Raw genomic sequence first — 26,006 nt, forward strand, 5'->3', positions numbered from 1 at the left:
TTTCTTTACCCATTTATCTGTGAACTAGCACTTAAGCTGTTTCCAGTGTTTGGAATGTTATGGTAGTACTACTTTTAATTTTTTTTTTTATGTACTTCTACCATTTTCCATTATGATTGTACCAATTTATAATCCCACCAACACTACATAATATTTTTCTGTACATCCTTGCTAACATTTGTTATTTCTTGTCTTTTTGTTGATAGCCATTCTAATGAGTGTGAAATGATATGTAATTGTTGTTTTGATTTTAATCCCCTTGATGATTTGAGATGTTGAGCATCTATTTATGTACCTGTTAGCCATTTATGTTTCTTCTTTGGAAAAAAATGCCTACTTAGATCTTTTGCCAATTTTTAAATTGGATTATTTTATTTTTGAAGGAGCTTGAGAAGGATTGGGGTTAATCCTTCATTAAATATCTAATAGGAATTGCCACTGAAAAAAATCTGGTTTTGGTGTTTTCTATGTTTACAAGTTTCTGATTATTGATCACATGGAATTATTGTTTTGTTCACATTTTCTATTACTGATTTAGGCTTGATAGATTATGTGTTTCTGGGAATTTATCCATTTTTTCAAGGTGCCAGTTGTTGGTATGTACTTGTTCATAGTAGTCATTTATGATCTTTGTATTTCTATCATATCAATTGTAATGTGCACATTGAAAAACACTTATTTGAACTGTGTGGGTACACTTATATGTGATTTTTAAAAAATAAATAGAATACTTTAAATGTATTTTCCTTATGATTTTCTTAACATTTTCTTTCTCTATTATAAAGAATACAGTAACTAATACATTAGCATAAAATAAATGTGTTAATTGTTTATGTAGGCTATTAGTAGTTAAGTTTTGGGGGGGGTAAAAATTATACCTGGATTTTTGACAGCATGGGGAGTCAGTGCCTCTAATCTCCACATTGTTCAAGGATCAAGTTTATTCTCTTAACTATTTTTTTATTTATTTGAGTTCTCTTTTTTTCCTGGTGAGTTTAGCTAAAGGTTTCTATTTTTTTTCCTTTTCAAATAATGGAGCCTTATTTTGTTGATATTTTCTATTTTTTAAAAATATTTCTATTTATTCATGAGAGACAGAGAGAGAGAGAGAGAGGCAGAGACACAGGCAAAGAGAAAGGCAGGCTCCATGCAGGGAGCCTGATCTGAGACTCAATCCTGGGTCTCTAGGATCATGCCCTGGACTAAAGGCAGGCACTTAACCACTGAAACACCCAGGCATCCCAATATTTTCTATTTTCATAAGCTCTTTCATTTACTTCTGCTATAATACTTACTATTTTTCCTCCTAATTTTTGCTTAGCCAATTTTTATGTATTTCCTTGAAGTATAATATCAGATCATTTATTTGAGTTTATTTTTCTTAAGACTTTTATAGCTAAAAATTTAAGTCTCAGAAATGCTGTTGAATTCCATAAATTTTCATATGTTGTGCTTCCACTTTTATTCCTTTTGTTTTTCTTTTTATGAAGTATAATTACATTATGTTCTACTAGTTCAGGTAAACAACAAATTAATTCAACAATTTCATATATTATCTGTTCTTACCATAATAAATATAGTAACCATCTGTCACCATACCACAGTATTACAATATTATTGACTATATTCCCTTTGTTGAACTTCTCATCTCTGTGATTTATTTATTTATAACTGGGAGTTTGTACCTCTTAATCTCTTTTATTTTACCCATGCCCTCCACTCCCTCCCCTCTGGACACCACCAGTTTGTTCTCTGTATTTAAGTCTGTTTTTTGGTTTTTTTTTTTTTTCCATCTGTTTTGTTATTTTTAGATTCCACATATAAATGAGATCATATGGTATTTGTCGTTTTTCTGCCTGACTGACTTCATTTAGAATAACATACTCTGGGGACACCTGGATGGCTTGGTGGTTGGGTGTCTGCCTTCAACTCAGGTCCTGATCCCAGGATCCAGGATAGAGTCCTACATTGGGCTACTTGCAGGGAACCTGCTTCTCCCTCTGCCTCTGTCTGCCTCTGTCTCTGCCTCTCTCTCTCTCTCTCTCTCTCTCTCTCTCTCTGTGTGTCCTTCATGAATGAATAAATAAAATCTAAAAAAAAAAAAAAGAATAATGCACTCTGTGTCCACTCATGTCACAAAAGACAAGATCAATTTCTTTTTATGACTAATATTTCATTGTACATATATACCACATTTTTCAATCTATTCATCTATAAATGGACACTTGAATTTCTTCCATATTGCTTTGTACTTCTTTCTCAAGATTGTTTTGGCTATTCAGGGTCTTTTGTGGTTCCCTACAAATTTTAGGATTATTCTAGTTCCTTGAAAAAATGCTATCAGTATTTTGATAGGGATTATATTGAATCTGGATTGCTTTCCGTAGTAGAGACATATTAACAATATTTTTTCAATCCAAGAGCATGGAATATCTTTCCATTGGTTCATGTTATTTTCATTCTCTTTCATCATTCTCTTTTCATCAATGTTTTATATTTTACAGAATATCGGTCTTTCACCTTCTTGGTTGTTTATACCTAGGTAGTTTACTCTTTTTGATGTAATTGAAGATGGGATTTTTTGAAATTTCTGCTACTTTGTTACTAGTACATATAAACACAACTGAGTTTAGTTTATTAATTGTGTATCTTGAAACTTTACTGAATCTGTTACTTCTAATAGTATTATGGAGTCTTGAGGGTTGGTTTCCTATGAATAGCATTATTTATTCTGCAAATAATGACAGTTTAATTTCTTCCTTACCAATTTAAATGCCTTTTATTTCTTTTACTTGTTTGTTTCCTGCAGCTAGGACTTCCAGCACTGTGTTAAATAAAAGTGGTAAGAATGGATACTCTTGGCTCTCAGTATTTCACTATTGAATATGATGTAAAGCTATGCATTTCCTTTATTATGTTGAGGTATATTCCCTCTAAACTCACTTGTTGAGAATTTTTATTATGAATAGATCTTGTGTTTTGTCCATGTTTTTTTCTACATCTATTGAGATAAACATATGGTTTTTATTTTTTCCCTTGTTAATATGATGTATCATATTGTTTGACTTGCAAATATTGAACAACCCTTGTATCTGTGAAATGAATCTTACTTGATTTTGATAAATGATGTTTTCAGCATATTATTAAACTCAGTTGAGGATTTTGTTAAGGATTTTTGCATCTATGTTTATCAGATATTGGCCTATAGTTTTCTTTGATTTTGGCATTAGGGTAATGCTGGCCTCATAGAATGAATTTGGAAGTTTTCCTTCCTTCACTATTTTTTGGAATACTTTAAGAACATTGGGTAGAATTCACCCGTAAAGCCATCTACCCCTGGGCTTTTTTTGTTGAGTGAGAGGTGTTTTTGCTTTGATTCAATTTCATTACTAGTAATTAGTTTGTTCAAATATTCTATTTCTTCCTGATTCAGTTTGGAATATTATGTTTTTAGGAATTTATTTCTCCTAGGTTTTCCAATTTTTTTGGCATGTAATTTTTCATAATATTCTCTTGTAATCCTTTGCATTTCTGTGGCCTCTGTTGTTATTTCTCCATTTCTAATTTTATTTATCAGGGTCCTCTTTTTCTTCTATGAATCTGTATAAAGTTTTTATCAATTTTGTTGATCTTCTCAAAGAACCAGATTTTGGTTTCATTGACCTTTCCCTTTTATTTAGTCTTTAATTTATTTCTCTTTTAATTTTTTATTCTTTCCTTCCTTCTCCTAGGTTTGGCCTTTGTTCCTTTATAGTTTTTTTCAGGTGTGTGTTAGGTTATTTAAGATTTCTCTTCATTCTTAAGGTACTATAAATTTCTAAGAACTGCTTTCATTGCATACCAAAGTTTTTGGATCATTGTGTTTTCATATTCATTTGCCTCCATGTATTTTTTTTTTCTTTTTCTTTTTTCTTTTTTTATTTATGATAGTCAGAGAGAGAGAGAGAGAGAGAGAGAGAGAGAGAGGCAGAGACACAGGCAGAGGGAGAAGGCAGGCTCCATGCACCGGGAGCCTGATGTGGGATTCGATCCGGGGTCTCCAGGATCACGCCCTGGGCCAAAGGCTGGCGCCAAACCGCTGCGCCACCCAGGGATCCCGCCTCCATGTATTTTTTGTTTCCTTTTTGTTTTCTTGTTGTTTGGCCTCCTTGTATTTATGCCCTTTCCAGCTTTTTTCTTGTAATTGATTTCTTTTTTCATACTACTGTGGTCAGAAAAGATGCTTAATACTATTTCAATCCTCTTAAATTTATTGAGACTTGTTTTGTGGCCTAACATGTGATCTTCCTTGGAGAATATTCCAAGGGCACTTGAAAATAATGTGTATTCTGAGGTGACCCCGTGGCTCAGCTGGTTAAGCAACTGACTCTTGATTTTGGCTCAGGTCATGACCTCAAGGTCCCAGGATTGAGTGTTGTGCTGTTGTGCTGGGCTCCATTCTCAGCAGGAAGTCTGCTTGAGGATTCCCTCTCCCTCTGCCCCTCCCTAGTTCATGTACTTGCACTGTCTCTTTAAAGTAAATAAATACTTTTTTTTAAAGAAAAGAATGTATATTTTGCTGTTTGTGGTCATAATATTCTTAATTTATCTGTTAAGCCATCCAGTACTGTGTCATTCAAAGCCACTGTATCCTTGTTGATTTTTCTGTCTGGATGAGATATCTATTAATGTAAGCAAAGTATTAAAGTCCCCTACTATTATTAATCCCCTACCTTATGTCTGTTAATATTTGCTTTATGTATTTTCATGGTCCTAGGTTGGATATATAGATATTTATAATTGTTATATTCTCTTGTTTGTTGATCCCTTTATTGTTATTGTAGTGCCCTTGTTTGTCTCTTGCTTTAGTCTTTGTTTTAAAGTTTATTTTGTCTGATGTAAGTATTATGACCCTGACTTTTTTTTTCTTACATTTATTTGTATATGTTTTTCTAGCCCTTCATTTTAAGTCTGCACATGTCTTTACATCTGAAGTGAGTCTTTTGTAGGACACATATAGGAGAGTCTCCTTTAAAAAAAAAAAAAAGATCCATTCAACCACTCTGTCCTTTGATTAGAGCATTTAGTCCATTTATATTTAAAATAATTAAAGGTATATTCTTATGCTATTTTGTTAATTTTTTTCCAGTTGTTTCTGTAGTTCTGTTTCTTTCTTCTTGTCTTGCTCTCTTTCTTTGTGGCTTGAGGGCTATCAGTAGTGTTATGCTTCAGTTCCTTTGTATTTATTTTTTGTATACCTGTTATAGGTTTTTGATTTGTGGTTACCATTAGTTTCATAGACAACATCTAATGTGTATAGCAGTCTATATTAACTTGTGGTTGCTTAAGCCAAACACATTTTAAAAGCATTATATTTACTCTCCTCTCCACATTTTGTGTATGATGTCATATTTTATATCTTTTTATTTTGTGTATCTCTTGCATGACTTTTATAGATATAATTGATTTAATTACGTTTGTGTTTTAACCTTCTTACTGTCTTTATAAGTGATACTACCTTTCTTATATGTCTGCTTTTAGCTGTGGATTGTTTTTCATAATATTCTTCCTTTTAATTATGGCCTTTTCACTCCAAGAATTCCCTTTAGCATTTCTTTTGTAAGACTGGCTTAGTAGTGATGAACACCTTTAATTTTGTTTTATCTGGAAAAGTCTGTATCGCTCCTTCTATTCTGAATATTACCTTGCTAGATAGAGTATTCTTAATTTTAATTCTTGTTGTTGTTTCCTTTCAGCACTTTAAATATCCTACCACTCCTTTGGGCCTACAAAGTTTCAGCTGATAAGTCAAAATATAGCCTTATAGGTTTTCCTATGTGTGTAACTATTTTCTCTTGATACCTTTAAAATTTTCTTTATCATTAATTTTTCCACTTTAATCATTATATGTCTTGGTGTAGATTTTTTTTTGGTTCATCTTCTTAGGAGCTCTTTGTACTTCCAGGACTGGATGTCTGTTTCCTGCCCTGGGTTAGGATTTTCTAGCTATTATTTCCTCAAATAATTCTGCCCCCACCCCATCTCTTCTCTTTCTGGAATTCCTATAATGTGGATGTTATTACACTTGATATCATTGAGTTCCCTAGAGTGAATTTCAGTTTTTATTATTCTCTTTTCTTTTTGCTGTTGTCCTTGATTGTTTCTATTACTCTGTCTTCCAGATTGTTGATTTACCCTTCTGCCTCCCCTAACCTGCTGTTTATTCATTCTAATCTGACTTTTGTTTCATTACTAAATTCGTCTCTTACAGCGTCTGGTTTATATTTTCTATTTTGTCATTGTTGAAGTTCTCACTCGATTCATCCACTTTGTTCTGAGGTTCAGTGGGTATCTTTATGACCATTATTTTGGATTATTCATCAGGCATAATGTTTATTTGTTTCACTTAGCCTTTTGGCCGTGATTTTGTCTATTCTTTCATTTGGTAAATCTTCTTTCTCATTTTGTCTCTCTGTGTTGTTTCTATGTATTAGGGAGGTCAACTATGTCTCCTTGTCTTAAAAGTCGTGTCCTTGTTAGAAGAGCTACCGTGGTCCTCTGTAGTGTAATTCCTGCTACTCACTAGAACCAGGTACCCCAAGGGTGTCTTACATGAGTGGTGTGTATGTCCTGCTTCTGTGCCTGAGCCACATTTGTCTTCAGCCCAGTTAGCTCCAATGATATACTGCCTGCTGTGAGCATGCTGGGCTTTTTGGTCCCTGAGCTATTGAGGGGCTTATCTGAGGCCTAGGTAGGTTCATAGGTAGACAGAGGCAGCAATCAGGTTAGCTATCTGCAATTAGTCTTTCTTCAAGCCCCACAGAGGCTTTAATTGGTGGATAGGGCTGCAGTCAGAGTAGGGGTCTGTATTCAGCCTCTCTGCTACAATTGAAGGTGCATCCAATGCCCGGGCTTTCTACCTGTACTGTCAACTGAAAGGCTTGGCTGCTGGAACTGCATGTGCACTGGTTTACGGATTATCTATCTCTCCTTCTCCCAAGGGTAGGAGGTACTTTCTTTGGCACAAGTCCCTGCCTAGTGTGGAGGCTGATCCTCTTGCTTCTCCGGGCTTGTGGTGTCCCTTCTATTTGTGGTTAGTCTCAAGTGGGATTTGGTTCACAAGCACATCTCTGCCCCTCCAACCCTTTCCAATGTGTCCTTTTCTCTATGATTAACTGCAGAGGTCTCTTCTGCCAGTCTTCAGGCCACTTTCAGAGTTACTTATTCAGTTGTAGCTGTTATCTCAGTGTATTGTTCAGAGGCATTCTTTTATTCCTCACTTTTGGGAAGTTTTCACCCATTACTTTAAAAATAGACTTTCTGTATCTTTTTCTCCCTCTTTTTTCTGGGATTCTCATAATACATACATTGAATCTTTTGATATTGTCTCATAAGTATCATAGGCTTTTTTCACTCTTTCATTTTTATTTCTTTTTTTTCCTCTGACTTTTTGATTTCAAGTAACTTATCTTCAAGTCCACTGTTTCTTCCTTCTACTTTGTCAAGTCCCCTGTTAAAACTATTCAGGTTTTCAGTTCAGTCATTGTATTCTTCAGCTTTGGGAATTTTGTGTGTGGTTTTTGTGTGTGTGTGTGTATGTGTGTGTGTGCATGTGTGTGTGTGTGTGTGTGTGTGTGAGATGGTTTCTATTTGTTTACTGAACTTCTCATTTTGTTTATTCATTGTTTCCCCAAATTTGTTTAGTTATTTATGCATTTGTTGAACTTGAGAGGATTATTCTGAATTATTTGTAGACAGTTCATTGATCTTCATTTCTTTAGAATTAGGTATTGGATCTTTATTAGTTTCCTTTGGTAGTCTCTGGTTTATCTGAATATTCTTTATGATCCTTGTATTCTTACGTTGGTAACTACAATTGAGGAAGTGGCCTCCATGTCCAGCCTTTATAGTTTCCCTTTAGCAGGACAAGACCTTTTCCTTTCAGATCAGTTTATTTTTCTGAATAATGTCTGTGGCAGGTGACACGTACTGTGTGGTCTTTAGTTGAGTGAGGTTGTTGTCTATGCTCTGAGGTTGGGGAGTGCTGCCGGGTTCCACATTCAATTGGGACCACTCACTCAGCTCACTGATGAAGCAGGGCTGGTGGCTGAGCTCCACCATTAGGTAGAGCCACTCTCTGAATTCTGCAATCTCCTCTGGTTGTACAGTGTCATAGGCTATGTTCCATGACAGGGCAGTACTATTTGTTGGATTCCACAATTTAGCACAATTACTAGCTGAGCTCCTTCCCTGAATGAGACTGTAGCTGCATTCAACAATCAGACTATAGCATGTACCCTTTTGCCAGTTGAGGCTATATGCTGAGCTCCACAGTGAGGCACTACTGTAGGCTGGGCTCTGAGACTGTCCATGGTCACTGTCAGCCTCCCTGCTCAGGCAGGGCTGGAGGCCCTTCTCAATCATTGTGCAGGGCTACTAATTCGGTCTTTTATCCAGGCTAGCTACTGGATGAGCTTCATGGCTAATGAAGGTCTCCAGCAAGGCTTCCTGAATAGGTAGTGCTAGAGGCTATGCTCATCAGTTGGCAGGGCTGCTGACATGCTTTATTATCCAGATAGGGCTGTAAAATAGGTTCCATGGCCAGGATAACTCATTGGCTGGGGATATAAACCGGAAAGAACTATTCACAAAGCTCCCTAGCCAAAGGTGGCCACCAGCTCAGTAACAAGTATAGGCAGAGCCACGGACTGGCATTTCTGCTTGGACATCATTGCCGAAAGAAATATAGGTTGTGAAGATCCATGTGCTTGTTGTTCTGAGCCCTGTCCCCCTTCTTCATCTCTACATAATCCCCTGTGGTATAGTTTGCTGACTCCCCACAGTGATTTCTACAAGGCAAAACCTAAATCGGCCTTCAGAGAAGCATTCTGTAACAATGGGAAAGCATTCTGTAACCTTGAGATCTCTTTTCTGCACTGTCAGCCTCCCTGTTCAAGCAGGACTGCTAATGTAAAAATATTAATTAATTTTTTAATATTAAATTTATATAAAATTACTGTGCTAAATTCAGTACTGCTAAAAACTCTTTCTGAAGAGGGGCACCTGGGTGGCTCAAGTGATTGAGCCTCTCTGGCTCTTGATTTCAGCTCAGGTTGTGATCTCATGGGTGGTGGGATTGAGCCCCATGTCAAGCTCTGTGCATAGCGGGAGTCTACCTGAAGATTCTCTCCTTCTGTCCCTCCCCACACTCATCTTTGCACTCTCTCTCAAATAGATAAATAAATAAATCTTAAAAAAAAAAATTCTCTTTCTATAGGAAGAAAAATGTCTTTCCAGACTTCATGACTTTCTTTTCCTTATGATATTTCATCACTATCATGGCCTCTAAAATTCAAGTTCTCCTCTTGCTTAATTTTCTATTCTTCCTTATTCAAAAATTATAATATTTAATTATAAGAAGACATAAAAATGCCACATCTGCCCCTTTTATTTGTCAGTCTATCCAGTTTCTCCTTTCTGTATCTATCTTTTCATAGGAAATGGTATGAGAAGATTATTATGGTGGGTTTCATAAGGCATGGCATGCTTTCTATATATTTATAGCAATCTGGGCAACTAAGTACCTCTAAGGCAGACACATTCTAACAACCAAGAAATAAACAGTTTCTCAAAGCAGTGAGAGTGGTATAATACAGAAAAACGTTCCTGATTCCTAATACTTTTGTTGTCATGTTTGTATAATTTCAAATCAATTTGTTTAGCTTAAGACTTATTCAAATATTAATCCAGAACAATTTAGTGATTTATTATGTTGGCTTGGTTTCGAAGTATTTTTTAACTTTATAACAAGATGAACTATTTTTTATATATAGGCTAATATCCCTTTTTGCTAGTCATCCTTTAGGAGGATTCTTATTTTTAAAATATGTGTGCTTGTATATGTATGTATGTTTATATATTTATACATATACACACATTTCTAGCAATGAAGATAAATACAGGTATCAGTATAGATCCATCATGAATTACTTATAAGTCATATTTATTACAAACTCCTTTAGGTGAAAGTAGATGGCTACTTAATATTTTAATTATTAAGTATTAAGTATAAGCTCTAGAGAGCTTATACATTGCTTGGTACTTTTGCATATCTATATTACACTGTTCTAATCCTTAAAGAACCCAAAATCTCAGTGAAGAGAGTAAAGTTATTTATATGAGTGGCAAAAAGAGAAAATAATACAAAATAGTCAAATATATGTCAGTGTTTAGATCTTAGTGTGGGATCACAAGAGGATGAGACTATTTTAATCCTAAGAGGGTGAGAAAGATTCCTAGTAAAAGTCATATATCTTACAGGCATGATGAACACACAGCAAGTCCCTAAACACTGGCAAAAAGCATGAGAACATACTGGTTGGTATAGCATCCTCTAAGGACAGGCCAGAGCTGCCTTCCCTGGAGTACAGTGGAGCTGTTAACAAACTGAGGGGATTCAGTTAAATGGGAACCAAGAACAAAACTTTAAATGGTGGATTAATGAATTACTTTTGAATTCACAGCATATAGAATTAATTAGTATGCATTTTGATAGCTGCATGCTTACTCAAAACTTCCATTTTAGATATTCCTTTAATTATATTTTATTTAAGTCTGTGTTCAAACATCATCTCTTGCTCATACAAGCAGATAAAACTTAAAGCAAAATCTGATATCCTTTAAACATACTCTGATGAGGTATCAGATGCTGCTGGCTTTATCTCAACTTGTATTTATCTTACATTGAAATAAAATCAGATTCATAAAAGTACTTACAAATTGAGTTAATGTGAGAGTTGTGCTGGAGTCCCTAAAATGTATAGTTTATTTTCCTCCTTCCTTCTCTCTTCTGATTCTTCTTCTCCTCCTCCCCTTCACTTTCTCTTCCCCCTTCTCTTCCTTGACCTCCTCTTCCTCTATTATTCCTCTTCCTCATTCTTTCTCTGAAAACTTGGTGATAATGTGTAGTATTTTCTATGATCAAGTAACAGTGGATTGATTGGTAATTTTTTGTCTCTGTTACTATACATTTTACATTATTTTTAAAGGTTTGAACTAAATTAATAAAAGATGATTATGTATAAATTTCAGAGATGCTAGAGAATGTGCATTGCCATAGAAACAGTAGAAGAGTATAATAATATTTAATATTTACTCACTAGTTTCATCAATATGTAAGCTACAATGTAGCATTTCACACACACAAAAATATTTTGAAACTGGTATTTCTGGTAGCCCAGTGTTCAAAATCCATGGATATGAGGTAATGTGGTATGTGGTTTTGAAATTTTGTAGCATTAGTATATTGGAAGTAGCCAATATTAGGAGGTAATTTAAGAGTAAATCTCAGCACAACTTTGGAAAAGTTATAGTGGGAACTGTAAAAACAAGGTAAAATTTATGACACAATGATGCATATGTAGTTTCCCTCTGATTATTCTACATGTGCATGCACACACACAGAGTCACTAGAGAAAATACTAAGACAATAAAACTACATTCTTCAGAATGTGTTGATGACTGCTGAGGAAATCCAAAGTTAAAGAAATACTTATTGTAATTCTACACCTTAGCATACCTGATCTCACAAGCATATTATGAGGGTTTGGGGACAGTTATGATCATGTCTCTAATGGTAGATGAGGACACAAGGCTAAGTAGTTATTCCCAGAGTACAATAACTGGTAATGGCCCTAGTCAGTTACAAAAACTTTCTGATTCTTCCTTCTATTAATGGTTAGTGTAAAACTTTGAGATAGATTTTAAAGTACAATTTCGCTCTTTCATGTTCATTAATGAATAAAGCTCTTTGCCCTCTTTGCTCTGCTCTTCCCTATTTAGACTCTTACTTTTGCAGAGAAATTGCAATGGGAATGACTTTGCTAATATAATACACTCTTTGTTCTCATTGATAATGACCCTTAGTTTGAAAGAAATGAGCTGAAATTTTTGTTGGGCAACTTTTTACAATAGAGCATTGATGTAATTAATGCAACAAATGACTGTTGTCATGGACAATTGCATGATACATGGAGATAGATTGTTGTATACAATCTTTGTCATGGCATTTAGAATAATGGAATTCTGCCTATATTATCAAACACCTATAAAATTGAGTTATGATTCCCTGACTCTAGAACAGTCTTTAGGCCTTGGAACTCTCCAATGTCCACTAGGCCTCAGGGCATGGTTTTTCATTGTTTGAAAATAAGTTTCTTTGCGTTTTGAATATATCAGTTATACCAAATAGCTGTCAAAGTCCTTTACTAATTCAAGAAAGTCCAGTGCAAAAGAGGGGGAAAAGCTTTGTTTTTTTTAAAATGCAAGTGGTTGTCTGTAGATACCTTATCACTAAACAGAACATATCTGGGAATCTAGACCTTGGAAGAATTGGCTTCTAGTTCACTTTAAGTATTTGCTTAATGACAAGGAATGACTTGACCAATGGTAAAGAGAAACTGTGGCATCATCAAGAACAAAAGACACAAAGTCAATGAAATGTTATGTTTCAAGTACATAATTCTATTTTACAGCTGTCAGAATTTATAAAAGAGAAATATTCTGCTCATGGAGTTTTTGAATTAAGACCTACAAAGAGTACATGGTTGTGGCAGTTCCAATTTAATTACTTTAAATTGGGGCTACACTGTTGACTGGTGAGAGATTGAATTATTGGAATTGTAAACAGAGTATCTAGAGGTATATACCTCATTTTTTATATATATAACAGTGTTATTTAGATCACTATACCAAGGGATTCCTGAGGAAAATAAATGATAAAACATGAAAACCCTTGGTGATTTAGCATGGAACTCCCTCTTCTTATATCCCTCACTCCCTCTCATCCCTATTCCTGTCACCTCTTTCCCCCCTCTTTTTTTCCCTTTTCTTCTTCACCTCAGTCTCCAACCTGTATGCATGTATATTTTTATAAAGAAGCCAGAAAGGCTCAGAATATTATTTTTGTCTTAATACAGGTAGATTCCAAATTAGACCAATGACCTAGAGTCTGCCAGATGGTACATTCTCTGGTCAGTAGCCAAATATGCTAAGAGATCCTCAGAACTTTGAAATATATCACTCTGCTACATCTGACAAATCTAGAATATGGGATCAGGAATAAAAGAGGAGTTTCTTTTTTATGCATTTCATCAAAGACAGTAGGTTCTTTATCTTTCAGGACACAAACAACTTTGTTAGTCTACATGTTTTGCCATGTGTTCCAGAACTATTCACTAATACAAGGAATCAAGTGTTTACAGGATAGCTAGTGAACATTTACACTGGCTTCTACAGTAAGTTAGGATATGAGCATTTATTAGACAGTTATAACTGTTCAAAACCCACTAGAGATGCATTCACTTTAGTTTAAGGGTTGCACATTTCCCTATAAATGGCTTGTTGTGAATAATGTAAATGTGCGTCCCTGAGAATAAATTAAATATATTTCCTGCTATTGGTAATGTGTTAGAACAGTTGTGCCATAAATCACTTGAACAGCATTTATAGATTACTATACTCTATCTAGGCCAAACTTGTAAATATCTGTGTAATTCATAATTCAATGATTTGCAACCCACTAAAGAAAACCTTAGAGATTTTTCTCTTGTTTTTTCCCCCTCCTCTCATATGATAGCAACAAACATTTACCTCAAAGATATTCATTTTGAATACTTTTATAAAGCTTTACTTTTTAATAGAAGCTAGATTTAATGTATAACAAAAAGAATCAACCAGAAGCCTATGGAGTGACTCTCACTGCTCCTGTAGGTTGGTCTTCACTCACATATCCTCTTCCCCTTTCCCTACCAAGCTTTCCCTTCCTGGAAGCCTCAGGAATTCTCTGCAGGCTTGTAGCCCCAAGGAGTGACAAATTTCCTATGCCTTGAGTCTTCCTTTGTGCTCTATTTTCCTCCAGCTTCCTTTCTCCTCCCTCCTCCTCTCTCCTCCTCCTCCTTCTCCTACTTCTCCCTTACACACACACACCCACAATCATGTAGGAACCAAGCAGACACATTTTATCTACTCCTATCTCCACCAATTTTATCATTTAGGATACATCAGAAGCAAAATGGGCATTCAGCTTTGGAAACAATATATAGACCATTGGTTTCAGTGTACCCTTGGAATAACTCTTCTAAGTAAAAGCAAATTCAAAACAAAGAAACAAATAAAAACAAACCAACCCATTGTTTCTCTATGCTAGCATTCTGTATGTAATTATATTGCATACGCTTATAGAATAGCATGATTAGCCCCCTTTTATTAGTGAGGAAAGTGAAAGGTTTAGGAGATTCATATCTGAGGTTGCAGGATCTGAGATTTGAAATCCCTCAGTGGCTCAGCGGTTTAGCGCCTGCCTTCAGCCCAGGGCATGATCCTGGAGTCCTGGGATCGAGCCCCGCATCAGGCTCCCTGCATGGAGCCTGCTTCTATCTCTATGTCTCTGCCTCTCTCTGTGTCTCTCATGAATAAATAAATAAAATCTTTTAAAAAAATGAAATTGAGCCTAATTCAAAAACCAGCATCTGTATTCTTTCGGCTTGGCCTATTTCTCTGTAACTATGGCAAGAGATTCTTATCTTATGAACACTGGTCATGTCTGTTGAATAGAATGCTGCGAAACTTTGCCTCTGTGAACTGTTTGAGTTTCCAAAGTTACTAAGCAGCCTGTCCCCACCCCCAACACACACATTTACCTAAATTGCTTTCTTTTGCCTCTTTCTTATTGCATTGGACTTCTAACCTAAGAAAACACCATCCTTCTTGGAATACACTCCAAATTATCCTTTGTACATCTAAGTTTATGTCAATAGGGAGTTGAGAAACTTCACAATGGGGAGTTCTGTTTATGCCGTTCCTCTCCTGTGCACCTGCAGTCCCCAAAGACTCTGTGTTGGCAGTCATTAGCCCTCCTCATGCTCACTGACTCACATTCTAGAGTCTGACTGTCATCTATTTTGTGCTCCACCAATTTTCAATTTGTTTCTGGTGGCACTTGATTGACTGGCTCCAACCTTTGGGTAATTGGTGATGAGTTGGAACTTGATGCCTCTTAGTTTTCATCTAGATGATGTTTTGCTGAATCAACTGCTGCCTTGTGGCACAGTCCAGCATGAACTCCTCCCCTCACCAAGAACCCTGTGTGTTTGTAAAGTGCTTTTTGTTCTTCAGAGTACTCTTAAACTTACTTTATTGTCTTCATTGTGAATTATGTGGGGTAAATCAGTGAGTGAAGAAACAGACATAGAGAAATGACTTTTATTTCTAGAGGCAATGGCCTTAGTTTGCCAGGGCAGTAGGCTTCTCTTAATGCCCCTTTTGTAACCACAATGTGCTAAAATCGGTTCTCAAAATCTTTCTATTTAGGATAGTTTTGACATTGGAACATCCACATCTTTGAACAGTGTACTTGGAAGATTTCAATCATCCATACAATGTAGAATGGGGCATGAAACTAGCCACTATTATAACTCTTCTTGCTTTTGAATTAATATTGGTAAAACATTATTTATAGGGTGGGTATATAAAGTATTTGATGTAATTACTGATATCCAAGAAGATAACAAAAGGGGGTATCAAGAATTTGGTTTCTGTTCTTTGTATTATACTGTGTCTATGACAGGTTGTTGACACTATTTGAAGCTCTATTTATCAATCTATAAAAGTGAGGATAATAATTACTCTTTATCAAATATGATTTTATGGGGATTAAAAGTATATCAAAAAATTAATAATATTAAAAATTTTAAAAGAGTGAGAGCCCAAATTTACTTGTAACATTTCCAATTGCTCACAGCTTTCTACAAGTAAGTAGTTTTCTCTAAGAGGTAACTGTAACTGTAACTTTTCTTTTAATGAAAAGAACAACTATTTCAACTTTTTAAAATAGTGAAATGTAAAATTTAGTTTTTTGAAATGACTCAATTGCTCTCTTTGATCTATGTAGGAGCTGTCTTTACTGTCAATGATATTTCATTATTATGATGGCTATTATTAAAACTTTAGTATTAAAGTAGTGTGAATTAATGGTTTTAAACTTAGGTTTGTGATCTATATTCCATTTCACTTGGGTTTCGATTTCATCCCAAATGTAGGTTTCATGTCTAAGTAGAAAAGGCCAGGCTTTCACTTTGAATTTTAAACATGTGTTTACAGTATGTGAAGGTTACCCTACAAATCCTTCTTTGTATCATTTCAATCCCCCAAGTTGGTAAAATGGAAAAAAAAAAAGTGAAAATATATCTACCCCTATGGTAGATATATTTTCAGCACTGATTGCCATGGAAACTCTCCATAAAATGGCATGTCTGATCAGCTATAATGGACTGTCTCTTGGTGATGTTTCTATACACTTCAGATTTTTTAAAATTTATGTGTTCTCCAAATCTTAAGGTCCTTTCCTTGTTGATTATAATATTCATATCACCTTTAAAAGTATCTGTGAATAATTAGAAGTGAACTATATTTTCTTAAAGGGTATAATATGTTTGGCTAGATTAGATTTATCCTATCTCACTAGTATTCCTTTATTCTTCATATTTATCTGTAGGGTTGTTGAAGTTTTAAAATAGTACACTTATTATGTGGTAGTAAAAGAAAAAATGGTAATTCTGAAATGGCAGATAAAAATACTATGAGATTTTTTTTTTACCTTCAAATTAGTTTATAATTTCAGATTGTATAGAGACCAACTTCCTACCCCCTCACCCTCAGGGTTTTTTTTTTCCAGTTTTAGAAGACCCTCAGATAAAATGGACTTTCTCAATTTGGTTGCATGTCTTATTTTCTAGATAGTAAATTCCATGTTGAAAGGCAAATGTTAGTTACACAGCAGTGTTGAGTAAACATTTGCAGAGAATAAGTTTGAAGTTTAGAAAATAGCCAAGATACATTTGTATTCTCTTCTCTCCCTGTCTCTCTTCTTAACACCGACGCTTTGAGAAAGTTATTTAACTTGAATAAATCAGGAAAATTAAAATAATCGTGCACAACTTAGAAGTTATAGTAAGGATTAATACATGTAAATCATTTAGCACAGTACCTAGCACAAAGTATATGTGTACAAAAATAAATTGCAAATATTATGCATTAGACCAATATTAAGTGCCCCTGTGTGATGAATGCTACGTTAGACCTTGGGATATAATGATGAACAGCACTTGTCATCAAGTAACCTACAGTCTAATGAGGAATACAGAAAATGTCTAGTCCATTTCAACAGAGTAGCAGGTGTTAAAAGAGAAAAAGCAAAGGTTGTCATGTCAGCATATATTGGCACATTATCTAACACCTAGGAGGATCCCTGAAGTTTTCTAGGCAGAAAATAGATATATGGAAACCTCGGAGATGAGTAAGGGTTAGATAGGCAAAGTAGAGTAGATGATGGAGGGAGGAAATAGAAGACTCCGTGTGAGCAAGAGCCCAGAGCAAAGGTATGACTGGAAAAAAATGAGCCCAGATCAGCTTCCCATGAGGGCACCTTCTGTGTTGTAAGCCCCATGTATAGAACTTAATAGCACTTTTCTTCTGCTGGCAGATCAAGTGGTTTTGGCTAATCAGATTCTCCTAAGAGGAAAGGAGCCCAAGGATCTTGGGTAGGAGAAGACAGACAAAAATGAAGAATGAAGAATCCTAGACACATTCTAGGGTGCATTATTTAACCCCTTTTCTTTGGTTTATGGTGGGGACTGGGAATGGATGGTGACGCAAACGTTAAAACAAATATCACAGAATTGACTCTCTCTTAGTCTTCTGAGATCTGAAAAGGGGCTCTGCACTGCTGCACTGCTGGCAGACACCACACTCTGTGCTGAGATTCTCATTGCCTACAGCTTCCTGGAGCCCATCACATACCTGGAATTGCACTGCAGTTAATTGCTTATGTTGGTTTGGCTTTTTATTTGGTTCTTGGATGGTTGGGGCTTAGAATGAAGAAAGAAAAGTAAGAGTCATATGGAAAAATAAGAGAAGGAAAGGAGAAAAAAGAAAAAGGTAGAGAGAAGGACATTGAGATTGAGTTTGTGTGCGCTCAATTCAAAAAGCAGTTGTTACCTAGGGATCCTCTAGGTGGCATATAATTAGTTATGACTGTATGTATGTATGTATGTATACCTTCATACCTGGGTGGCTCAGTCAGTTAAACATCTGACTCTTGATTTTGGCTCAGGTCATGATTGCAGGGTTGTGAGATCGACCTCCGTAACAGGCTCCATGGATCCTGCTTAAGTCTATCTTTCTCTCTCCCTCTCCCTATCTAATATATAGATAGAAATAGATATATATCCTTTTTTCTCTCTCCCTAATATATTTGGAGAGATATATAGTTATATAGATATTATATATATCTCTTTCTAATATATATGATATATATTTATGTATAGATATATGCTATTTATAAAATATGTATATTTTATAAATATATGCTATGTATAATATGTATATTTTATAAATATATGCTATATATAAAAATATTTTTAATACATATATATATACTGACCATTCAGTATGCATTCCCTAATTATAGGGTATTCTCTAACATAATCATAGTATAGTTAACAAGTTCAGGAAATATATCATCAGCAGTACTTGCAGTTAATCTGTGGGCTAGATTTCCAAGTTCTCAATGGTCCCAATAATGTCCTTTCTAACATTTATAGCCCTTTGATTTTAGTATATGTGCTGCCAATGCGAGCACTATAGCCCTATGATTACAAAACCCAGACCATACTGTATTTAATCTTTATATACCTTTGGTCTCTTTAATCTTTTCCTTTCATGATTTTTACATTTTTGAAGCATGTAGGCCATTATTTTGAGTTGTGTTTGGTCATTCTTCTTTCTTCATTCCCAAGCCCCAATAATAATATAAACAGCTAACACCATTTATACATATAAATGGTGATTGGATAGGCCATACATACATCATTCATTTGTTCCAGGGCCTCTGATTGGGTTATAACTTTGTACCTTCACTATTCCTTAGTATTGTAAAATATCAACCAGAAGGACTATGTGGGGATGTCCCTGACTATTATAAAATCTTCACCCAAACATCCTAGCTAAGCAAAAATCTCCAGATATTTATGTGTCATCCTAACTTCCTCCAGCAATAGGCCAGCAAAGCTTTACCAGGAACATTATTTCATGTTGATGATATGATAGCTTTTGCCCCTGCTCTTGTCAGTTTCATTACACTGAGACGTGTGGCACCCCTCTTTCCAATTAACTCTCTAAATACGATGCAACAGCCCCTAGACTTTGAGCATCTTTCATGAACCGTCGTCTCCTCAAAGACAGGAAGCAAGGCTTATTCACTGTCCTGTCCTTAGCTTGACTCATTCTTCAGCCTGGCTTCTCTTGCTCTTCGATTAGTTTATAAGCCATAGTTCCTTGTGTCTGTTCTCTCTCCCTCCTTTTCCATCTCTAATTACCATCGTCCATACTAAAAGCTTCCCAGGTTAAAATAGATAGCAGTCACAATAATCACAGTCACAGAACAGCTCTCTGGTGCACTGTTTTACCCACTGTCCCCACCTCAACATACTAGACAAGTACTGCTATTTTACACGTAGAACAGCTGAAAATACTGAAGAACAAATTAGCCCCCCTCAATTAAAATCTTGTCTTGAGCACCTACTATGAAATTGTTCTATTCCTTGAACTTCAATTTCATCATCTGTAAAAACAAGGATATTAGAAGTATACCTATATCAGTAGGAAGTTGAATATCAGTAGGAAGCTTTATGCAGTAATCCCCATGTAATGTCAATGTTCATACTCTAAAATGTTACCTATTGCTATTTAGGTTTTAAGACAGCATCCAAAATATGATTTCAGAATCCACTGTTATCCCTTTAATCCCTCAAAAGACAAATAGAAGCTGTAAGAGGCTATTCTGCTATACATAGGATTAAATGCCTTGTTAGACTCCTCAAATCTGGAGTAAAGTATAGGAAGAAACAGAGCCTGCGTGTGTAGGGTCCAGGAATCCAACCTCTGTCCCTTCTGACTGACCAGTAACTTTAGTTTATGGTATTTTAATTTCTGATCATATTTGCTATGACATCATAGTAAGTATTCTTTTTTGTATGAAACTCTTTATCCATGTAAAGTACATTGATGAGTTCTTTGCACTTGCAAAATCCACAACTCTTTTAAGAATTCAGAATGCTTATATTTGTTAATCTCATTAAACTCATTAAGTATCCCAAAGGCAGAGGTTTGAAACGTATATCATTATTTCAAATGATAAACTTCAGGGGTTCATACTGATGACCTATAGGAGTTCTTTTAAGTTCCACATTATATCTATATCTCCTTTTTTCTATACTAAGAATCACTTTTTCCAGGACACTGGATTTAAAAGAAACAGAATGTATCATAATTACACATTTTATTTTTTCCATGTAACACAGAAAACATTCTCAGTATAACAATACTTCTACCACAAACATGAGTACTTTAAAATGTTAATTTTTTTCATTGGCTCTTATTATTTATATTTGAATTTTATCTATTTCTTCATATAGATTCTGCATGTAAAGTTGGCTCACCACATGTCTTTGCATTAATGTCTTCCCAGTCCTTTTGGATGTCTAAAACTCAGTAACCAGTAAATTCCTATGGAAAGACTCCTGGAAACATCATTCCTTGAGTTCTCGCATATTGTCAACAGTTTATGCATGGTCTTTTAATTGAAAGTCAGCTTTGCTGAATATAAAATCCTTGGGTCATATTTGTTTGTTTTCTTTATATATCTTTATAATAACTCTGAATTTTTTATGGTATTAAGGTTTCTTGTCCAAAAGTCTAATGGCCAATCTTTTTTTTATCCTTTGTAAACCATCCTGGTATCTTGCCCAGATACAGAATCTTTTCTTCTTTTTTTTAAAGCTTAATACTTTTACTAGGATATGTCTCAGTGAGTCTGAAGTGCCCTTTCAATAAGTAGTTTTGAGTCTTTCCTTTTTTCAAAGATTTTTACATCTTTTTTCAGTTCTGTTCTCTTGCTTAGGTTTTCTTCTTCATAAAATCTTATATGCATGTGGCATCTGTTTTGACTGACTTTTCTCTTTGCTAGTTTTTCTCAAAAACTGTTCTCCCTTGTTAAATGTTTTTTTTTTTAATTTCATTTTTTCTTTTTGTTTTTCTTGAACAAAAACAATTTGTATATTTTTATTCTTGTATTTTTCCTAGTTTTATCTTTATTTCTGAAAATGATGTTTCTTTTATTTCTATTTACTGAGTTGAGTTCTATCACTAAAAGTCTATGCTTTTCCAATTCTTATTTATGATCTCTCTTATCTTGTTCCATTTTCTAAATTCTGATTTGTTCACTTTGAAATAGCGTCTTTCATCCACTTTTTTATGCATGTCTTTCTACTATTTTTTTTGGGGGGGGATTATATTTTGAACTTTATTATCTTTTATCATAATACTGTTGTTTGGGATTTGAATTTGATAATTTTCTTTGCCTTTTTTTTAGAAGCCTGGGGAAAGAAAAAGAGAAGGGAGAGAAAGGCAGAGAGGGAGAAAGAGAATCTTAAGCAGGCTCCATGCCCAGTGCAGAGCCTGACTGAGATAGGGCTCAATTTTTTGACCCTGAGATCATGACCTAGGCCAAAATCCAGAGTGAGTCACCTAATCAACTGAGCCACCTAGGCACCCTATTTTTTGTGTGTAAAGTAAAATTTTGTAAACTTTTAGGAGGGGATGTAGTTAAGGATTGTTTTTCCCTACTGTCATTTTCGTGGTCCAGGGCTTATTCATTCTTTCCCTCTTTTGTTTTTAGTGTTCAGAACTATAGCAACTTACTTTGTACTGTTTACTGGATCTTGTTTCCTTCCCCATTCATGTATTGGTCCTTCCTTTTCCTTCATTGCTATTTTCCCTGTTTTACTCAATTTAGGACTCTTCTCAAACCACTTATTTTCAGTGCAGGAAACTGTCTGGTAAAGGACAGTTGTTAATTTTGGTTGTTAATGTTAAGAGTTCATTCAACTCATACTGCATCAACACCCAAAACCTCTCCATGGACTCCTTATAGTCAGTCACCTGCTCTTAAAGTATACAAAATCCTCCTGTACTCAGGTTTAATTTTATGGGTGCAAGGGAGTCACTTGAGGCTCTCAGGTGGATATCTGATTTAATTTTAACAGATGAAGGAATGTTTGCCTTTGGCTCATGGTGTGATCCCAGGGTTTTGGGATTGAGTCCCGCATCAGGCTCCCTACAGGGAGCCTACTTCTCTCTCTGCCTATGTCTCTGCCTCTCTCTGTGTCTCTCACAAATAAATAAATAAAATCTTTTTTAAAAAATAATTTTTACAGATGAATACAAATATTCAGGTCAGGCTCAAGTGTAAAGGCCATATTGCTAGAGAGAACAAAAGGTATGAAAACACAATGTCATAAGGAAAGATTGAACTTTAAGATAAGTGCTGGATTTCAAAGGTAATAAGCTAGAAAATGCAGTCTCATAAAGGGGGCTTGTTTACCAGAGATTAACTGGTTCTTATTGGTCATCTTTTTCCCTAGCAAATAAACTTTAGCTATATAACCTTGATCTTTATAATAAAACTGGTCTAAAGTAGACTTTGGGTTAGTTATCCGCACATCACTTTCTCTCTTCATTTAGGAAATTGACAATATGTCTTTATATCAATACTCTAGAGGAAAGGAGATCCAGGTTTGTATTTGACGAGTCTTGATCCAATAAAGAAATCATCCAGACATAAGCATCCTTTACCATTTTTTTTTATTTAGCCCCACTCCTTCCTTGTGACAAATTCATTACTTTATGAACTTCTTATAAATAGCTAATAGAAAGAAATAAGGAGAAAACATTAACCTATCTATCAGTCATTAGCAGTGGTAGGGCATTTTTTTTTAAGTGGAACATAAAAATATTGCCTAAGATTAGGTTGGGTTGTGTTTGTGGATTCCAGCCACCCACACTTTCCCCTATCTATTTCTATAGAGAGAAAATTAGTAAAGAGGTTAGCTGCGGTGTTGGTTTTCAATATATTAATTTCTAGAAAATAACTACCAATGTCTACATGACTGCGAACAATGGGTTATGCTCAACTGAATATTTTAAAACCATATCCAGCCGAATTGGAGACTGATAGACTGAGGTCTGAGTGAGGAAATTCTTAAATGTCAAATTACACCTATGTCCCTATACCCTCTTCTCCCTCAGGTTTAGATGAGGAGCTAAGTAAGATATAGAGCATATAAGTAAATTGTTCAAAGTAGCATAACAATTTGATGTGTGCATGTGTTATTTTCTTTTTTGCTTTGATGGCTTAGACTAAGCAGGTATATAGATTCTAACAGTCAGTTGGTTCCAACATCAATTGATTTTTTTATAAGGTAGAAAATCAATTGAACACTAATCAGGGATATCTACCTATTTACCTTCGTTTTTCATTCATTGGCAAATCACTTAAGCTCTTATTCCTTCTTATGAGAACAAATAATCAAATTAATTGGTGAACTTGTAATAAATTATTGGTAAGCATTTAGCATGGGATTCATTTGCAGATAATTAAGTATAATTACCTGGTTTTGTTGGCCCTTTATCATACAGAGACAATTCGATACAATTAAAATGTAAAATTAGTTTACCAATATTGACAGATTATACAACTATAAAGTCACATGGATAAAAAATTTGTTTCTGTGGCTCCAAACATTTAAAATTAGAAGAAAATTTTGTAGGCTTTTTCTGCATATTTCAGTGCAATCCAACATTATCATCTTGATTAACAGCCAAGATTCAGTTTACAGGTTGTGGTCTTGCTACAAAATCTGAAAAAGTAAAAGGAATAAAAATAAATGAAACATCCCGATATAGAAATGATGATTTGATGACCTTAATTCAGAGACTTTTTATTTCTCCTGTGGTTTAAGCATCTATGTGCCTCTTTAGGGGTCTGGAATTGTGTTGTTGTGACCATACTTGATGATATCTATCAAACAATTATTGTATCAAATACATACCAAGATTTTTAGAGATTGACATGGAAAGTAGAAATCATGATCTATCATGCCCTCTAAGAGTTTATAGGTAAAGGAAGGAGCCAGGGTAATAAAGAAAGAGTGGCAGTATTATTAAGGCAGGTGTAGCATATATTCAGAAACAGATCTTATAGAGTAATTCCTGAGCATGGGTGGAGAGTTTCTCAGGAAGGAAGAGAAGAATTTATCTTTATCGAAAGAAAGAGTGTCCGTGATGAAGCCTTGATTAGAGTTCTGAAGGGGAGGAAGGGTAGGATTTAGGAGTTGAAAGATTATTCTAGTGGGTGAGGGGGGGCTTGAAGATTCACCATGGGTAGAGGGGCTGGATGAAATATGGCAGAGAGGTTTACCTGGCTCAAGGGCATTATATGAACTGGGCTGTAAGAGGACCCTTGGGCAAAGTGATATTTGCAAGAGACCTTTGAAGTTCACATTTATATATTTGCTTTGCTAAAAGGGCAGTATTGTGTAGTGGCTCATCCCCTGTGGATCAGACCTCTCAAATAAGAGAAAGTTCTGGTATATTTTCAATATTGATTTTATAATTATCTCTATATACCTGTTCTAGGGTTTTAAAAATGATTTTCTCATTAAAATGTTCTGTGTGATTATATCTATTGGGCTAGACTATCTGAGGCACAGGGACATGGTCTTCTTTTTTTCATTTATTTAAACATTCACAGTGTGGAGCACAGAGTATGTTTAATTGATGAAAATAGTCTCTATGTGCCTAATTCTATGTGGGAGATGGAAATGTAGCCTTCACCATAGCATAGAAAAAGAAAAAGCTGTCAGGAGGGCAAAACAAACAAAAAATAATTTATACTGAATCACAAAATGGTTTTATTTTCTAAGCACTATGTTTAACATTCTCAGTTGTCTTTTCCCTATAGCTGTGATACGTTATTATACAGATAATCATATATAATTTACCAACTAAGTCTGGGTCCATTCTAACTCGGCCTGCTGTTTTATTTTCATAGTCATGTGATCCTCACTCAATGCAGAGAAGAACCCGCCATCTGCTAAGGCCCCCACTGAATTCAAGGACATGTGCTGAAGACTCACAGGTGCGGCCTTGCCTCCTCAATGAAAATTGCTTCCAGTTCCAGTACAATCTAACAGGTACAGTTGAAATCCACAGCCGTGCCATTTCCCCTGCACACTGACTAATGGGACAATGTGTGTGTATGTTTTCATTCTTGGGATTAAGGTCTGACAGGATGTGAGAGTGTATTGCACGGAAAGGCTGAGGATTTGACATTTCCAGTGTCCCTTCACAAAAGAAATGCCCACTTTTGGCATGTAGGTTCAGAAAAGCCACCTGGAATCTCTGAATTCCAAGATACTTAGAAAGACTTGGCAAAGTTTCAGAATAGAACTGAATTAAGCCATGATAAACTGAAACAAGAAAAATATGCAGCAGGGCATAATTTACCATTTAGAGAAGAATGTAGTCATGCTGTCGTAGCATTTAGCTCTTTCATGGCCCTTATTATTTCAAGAAATTCAGGCTTGTGATGTACTTTGCTCTATGGTTCTCAATGAGAATAAATGGTAGACCTGAGTGGACAGGGATATTTTAGAGGCACCAGGAATCCCATACACTTCATTATTCAGCCACTGCCCAGGATTTTTCTGTTTACCACAGTGCGTAATACCACAGACTGTTTAGTTTCATTGACTTGCAACCTGCCATTCCCTGCAGTAGCCGATATACAAAATGCCACCAAATGTAGAACCATGTTAAGTCTCATAATTGAATTCGGTGCTGACAACCAAACTATCACATGCCTGCAGAGGCCAAGCAATAACCTCTTCAATTCCCTACTGAGGTCACAGTGGCACCACTGAGATTTCTCACATAGAAACTTCATAGTGAATTCTAGGGGGCAATTTGATTGTCTTTATTGATGAAAGATGATCTAGTGTATTGACCTTTTTGTCTAGTTAAAGGTGCTTCAGATCCTTGATTTTCATAGTAATTTTTTTAGAAATACAGTA

General features: G+C 35.3%; 1 protein-coding gene across 2 annotated transcripts in view; it reads left to right on the plus strand.

Annotated features, from left to right (window-relative positions):
• Positions 1 to 26,006, plus strand: part of THSD7B (thrombospondin type 1 domain containing 7B) — an 861,577-nt gene that overhangs the window by 791,528 nt on the left and 44,043 nt on the right. For both annotated transcript variants that reach the window (XM_072757643.1, XM_072757642.1), the window contains exon 18: positions 24,986 to 25,127. In XM_072757643.1, the coding sequence (XP_072613744.1) occupies positions 24,986 to 25,127 (142 nt within the window). The remainder of the gene's footprint in view (positions 1 to 24,985; positions 25,128 to 26,006) is intronic.

Source organism: Vulpes vulpes, chromosome 5, assembly GCF_048418805.1.
Source record: "Vulpes vulpes isolate BD-2025 chromosome 5, VulVul3, whole genome shotgun sequence".
Classification (NCBI taxonomy): Eukaryota; Metazoa; Chordata; class Mammalia; order Carnivora; family Canidae; genus Vulpes; species Vulpes vulpes.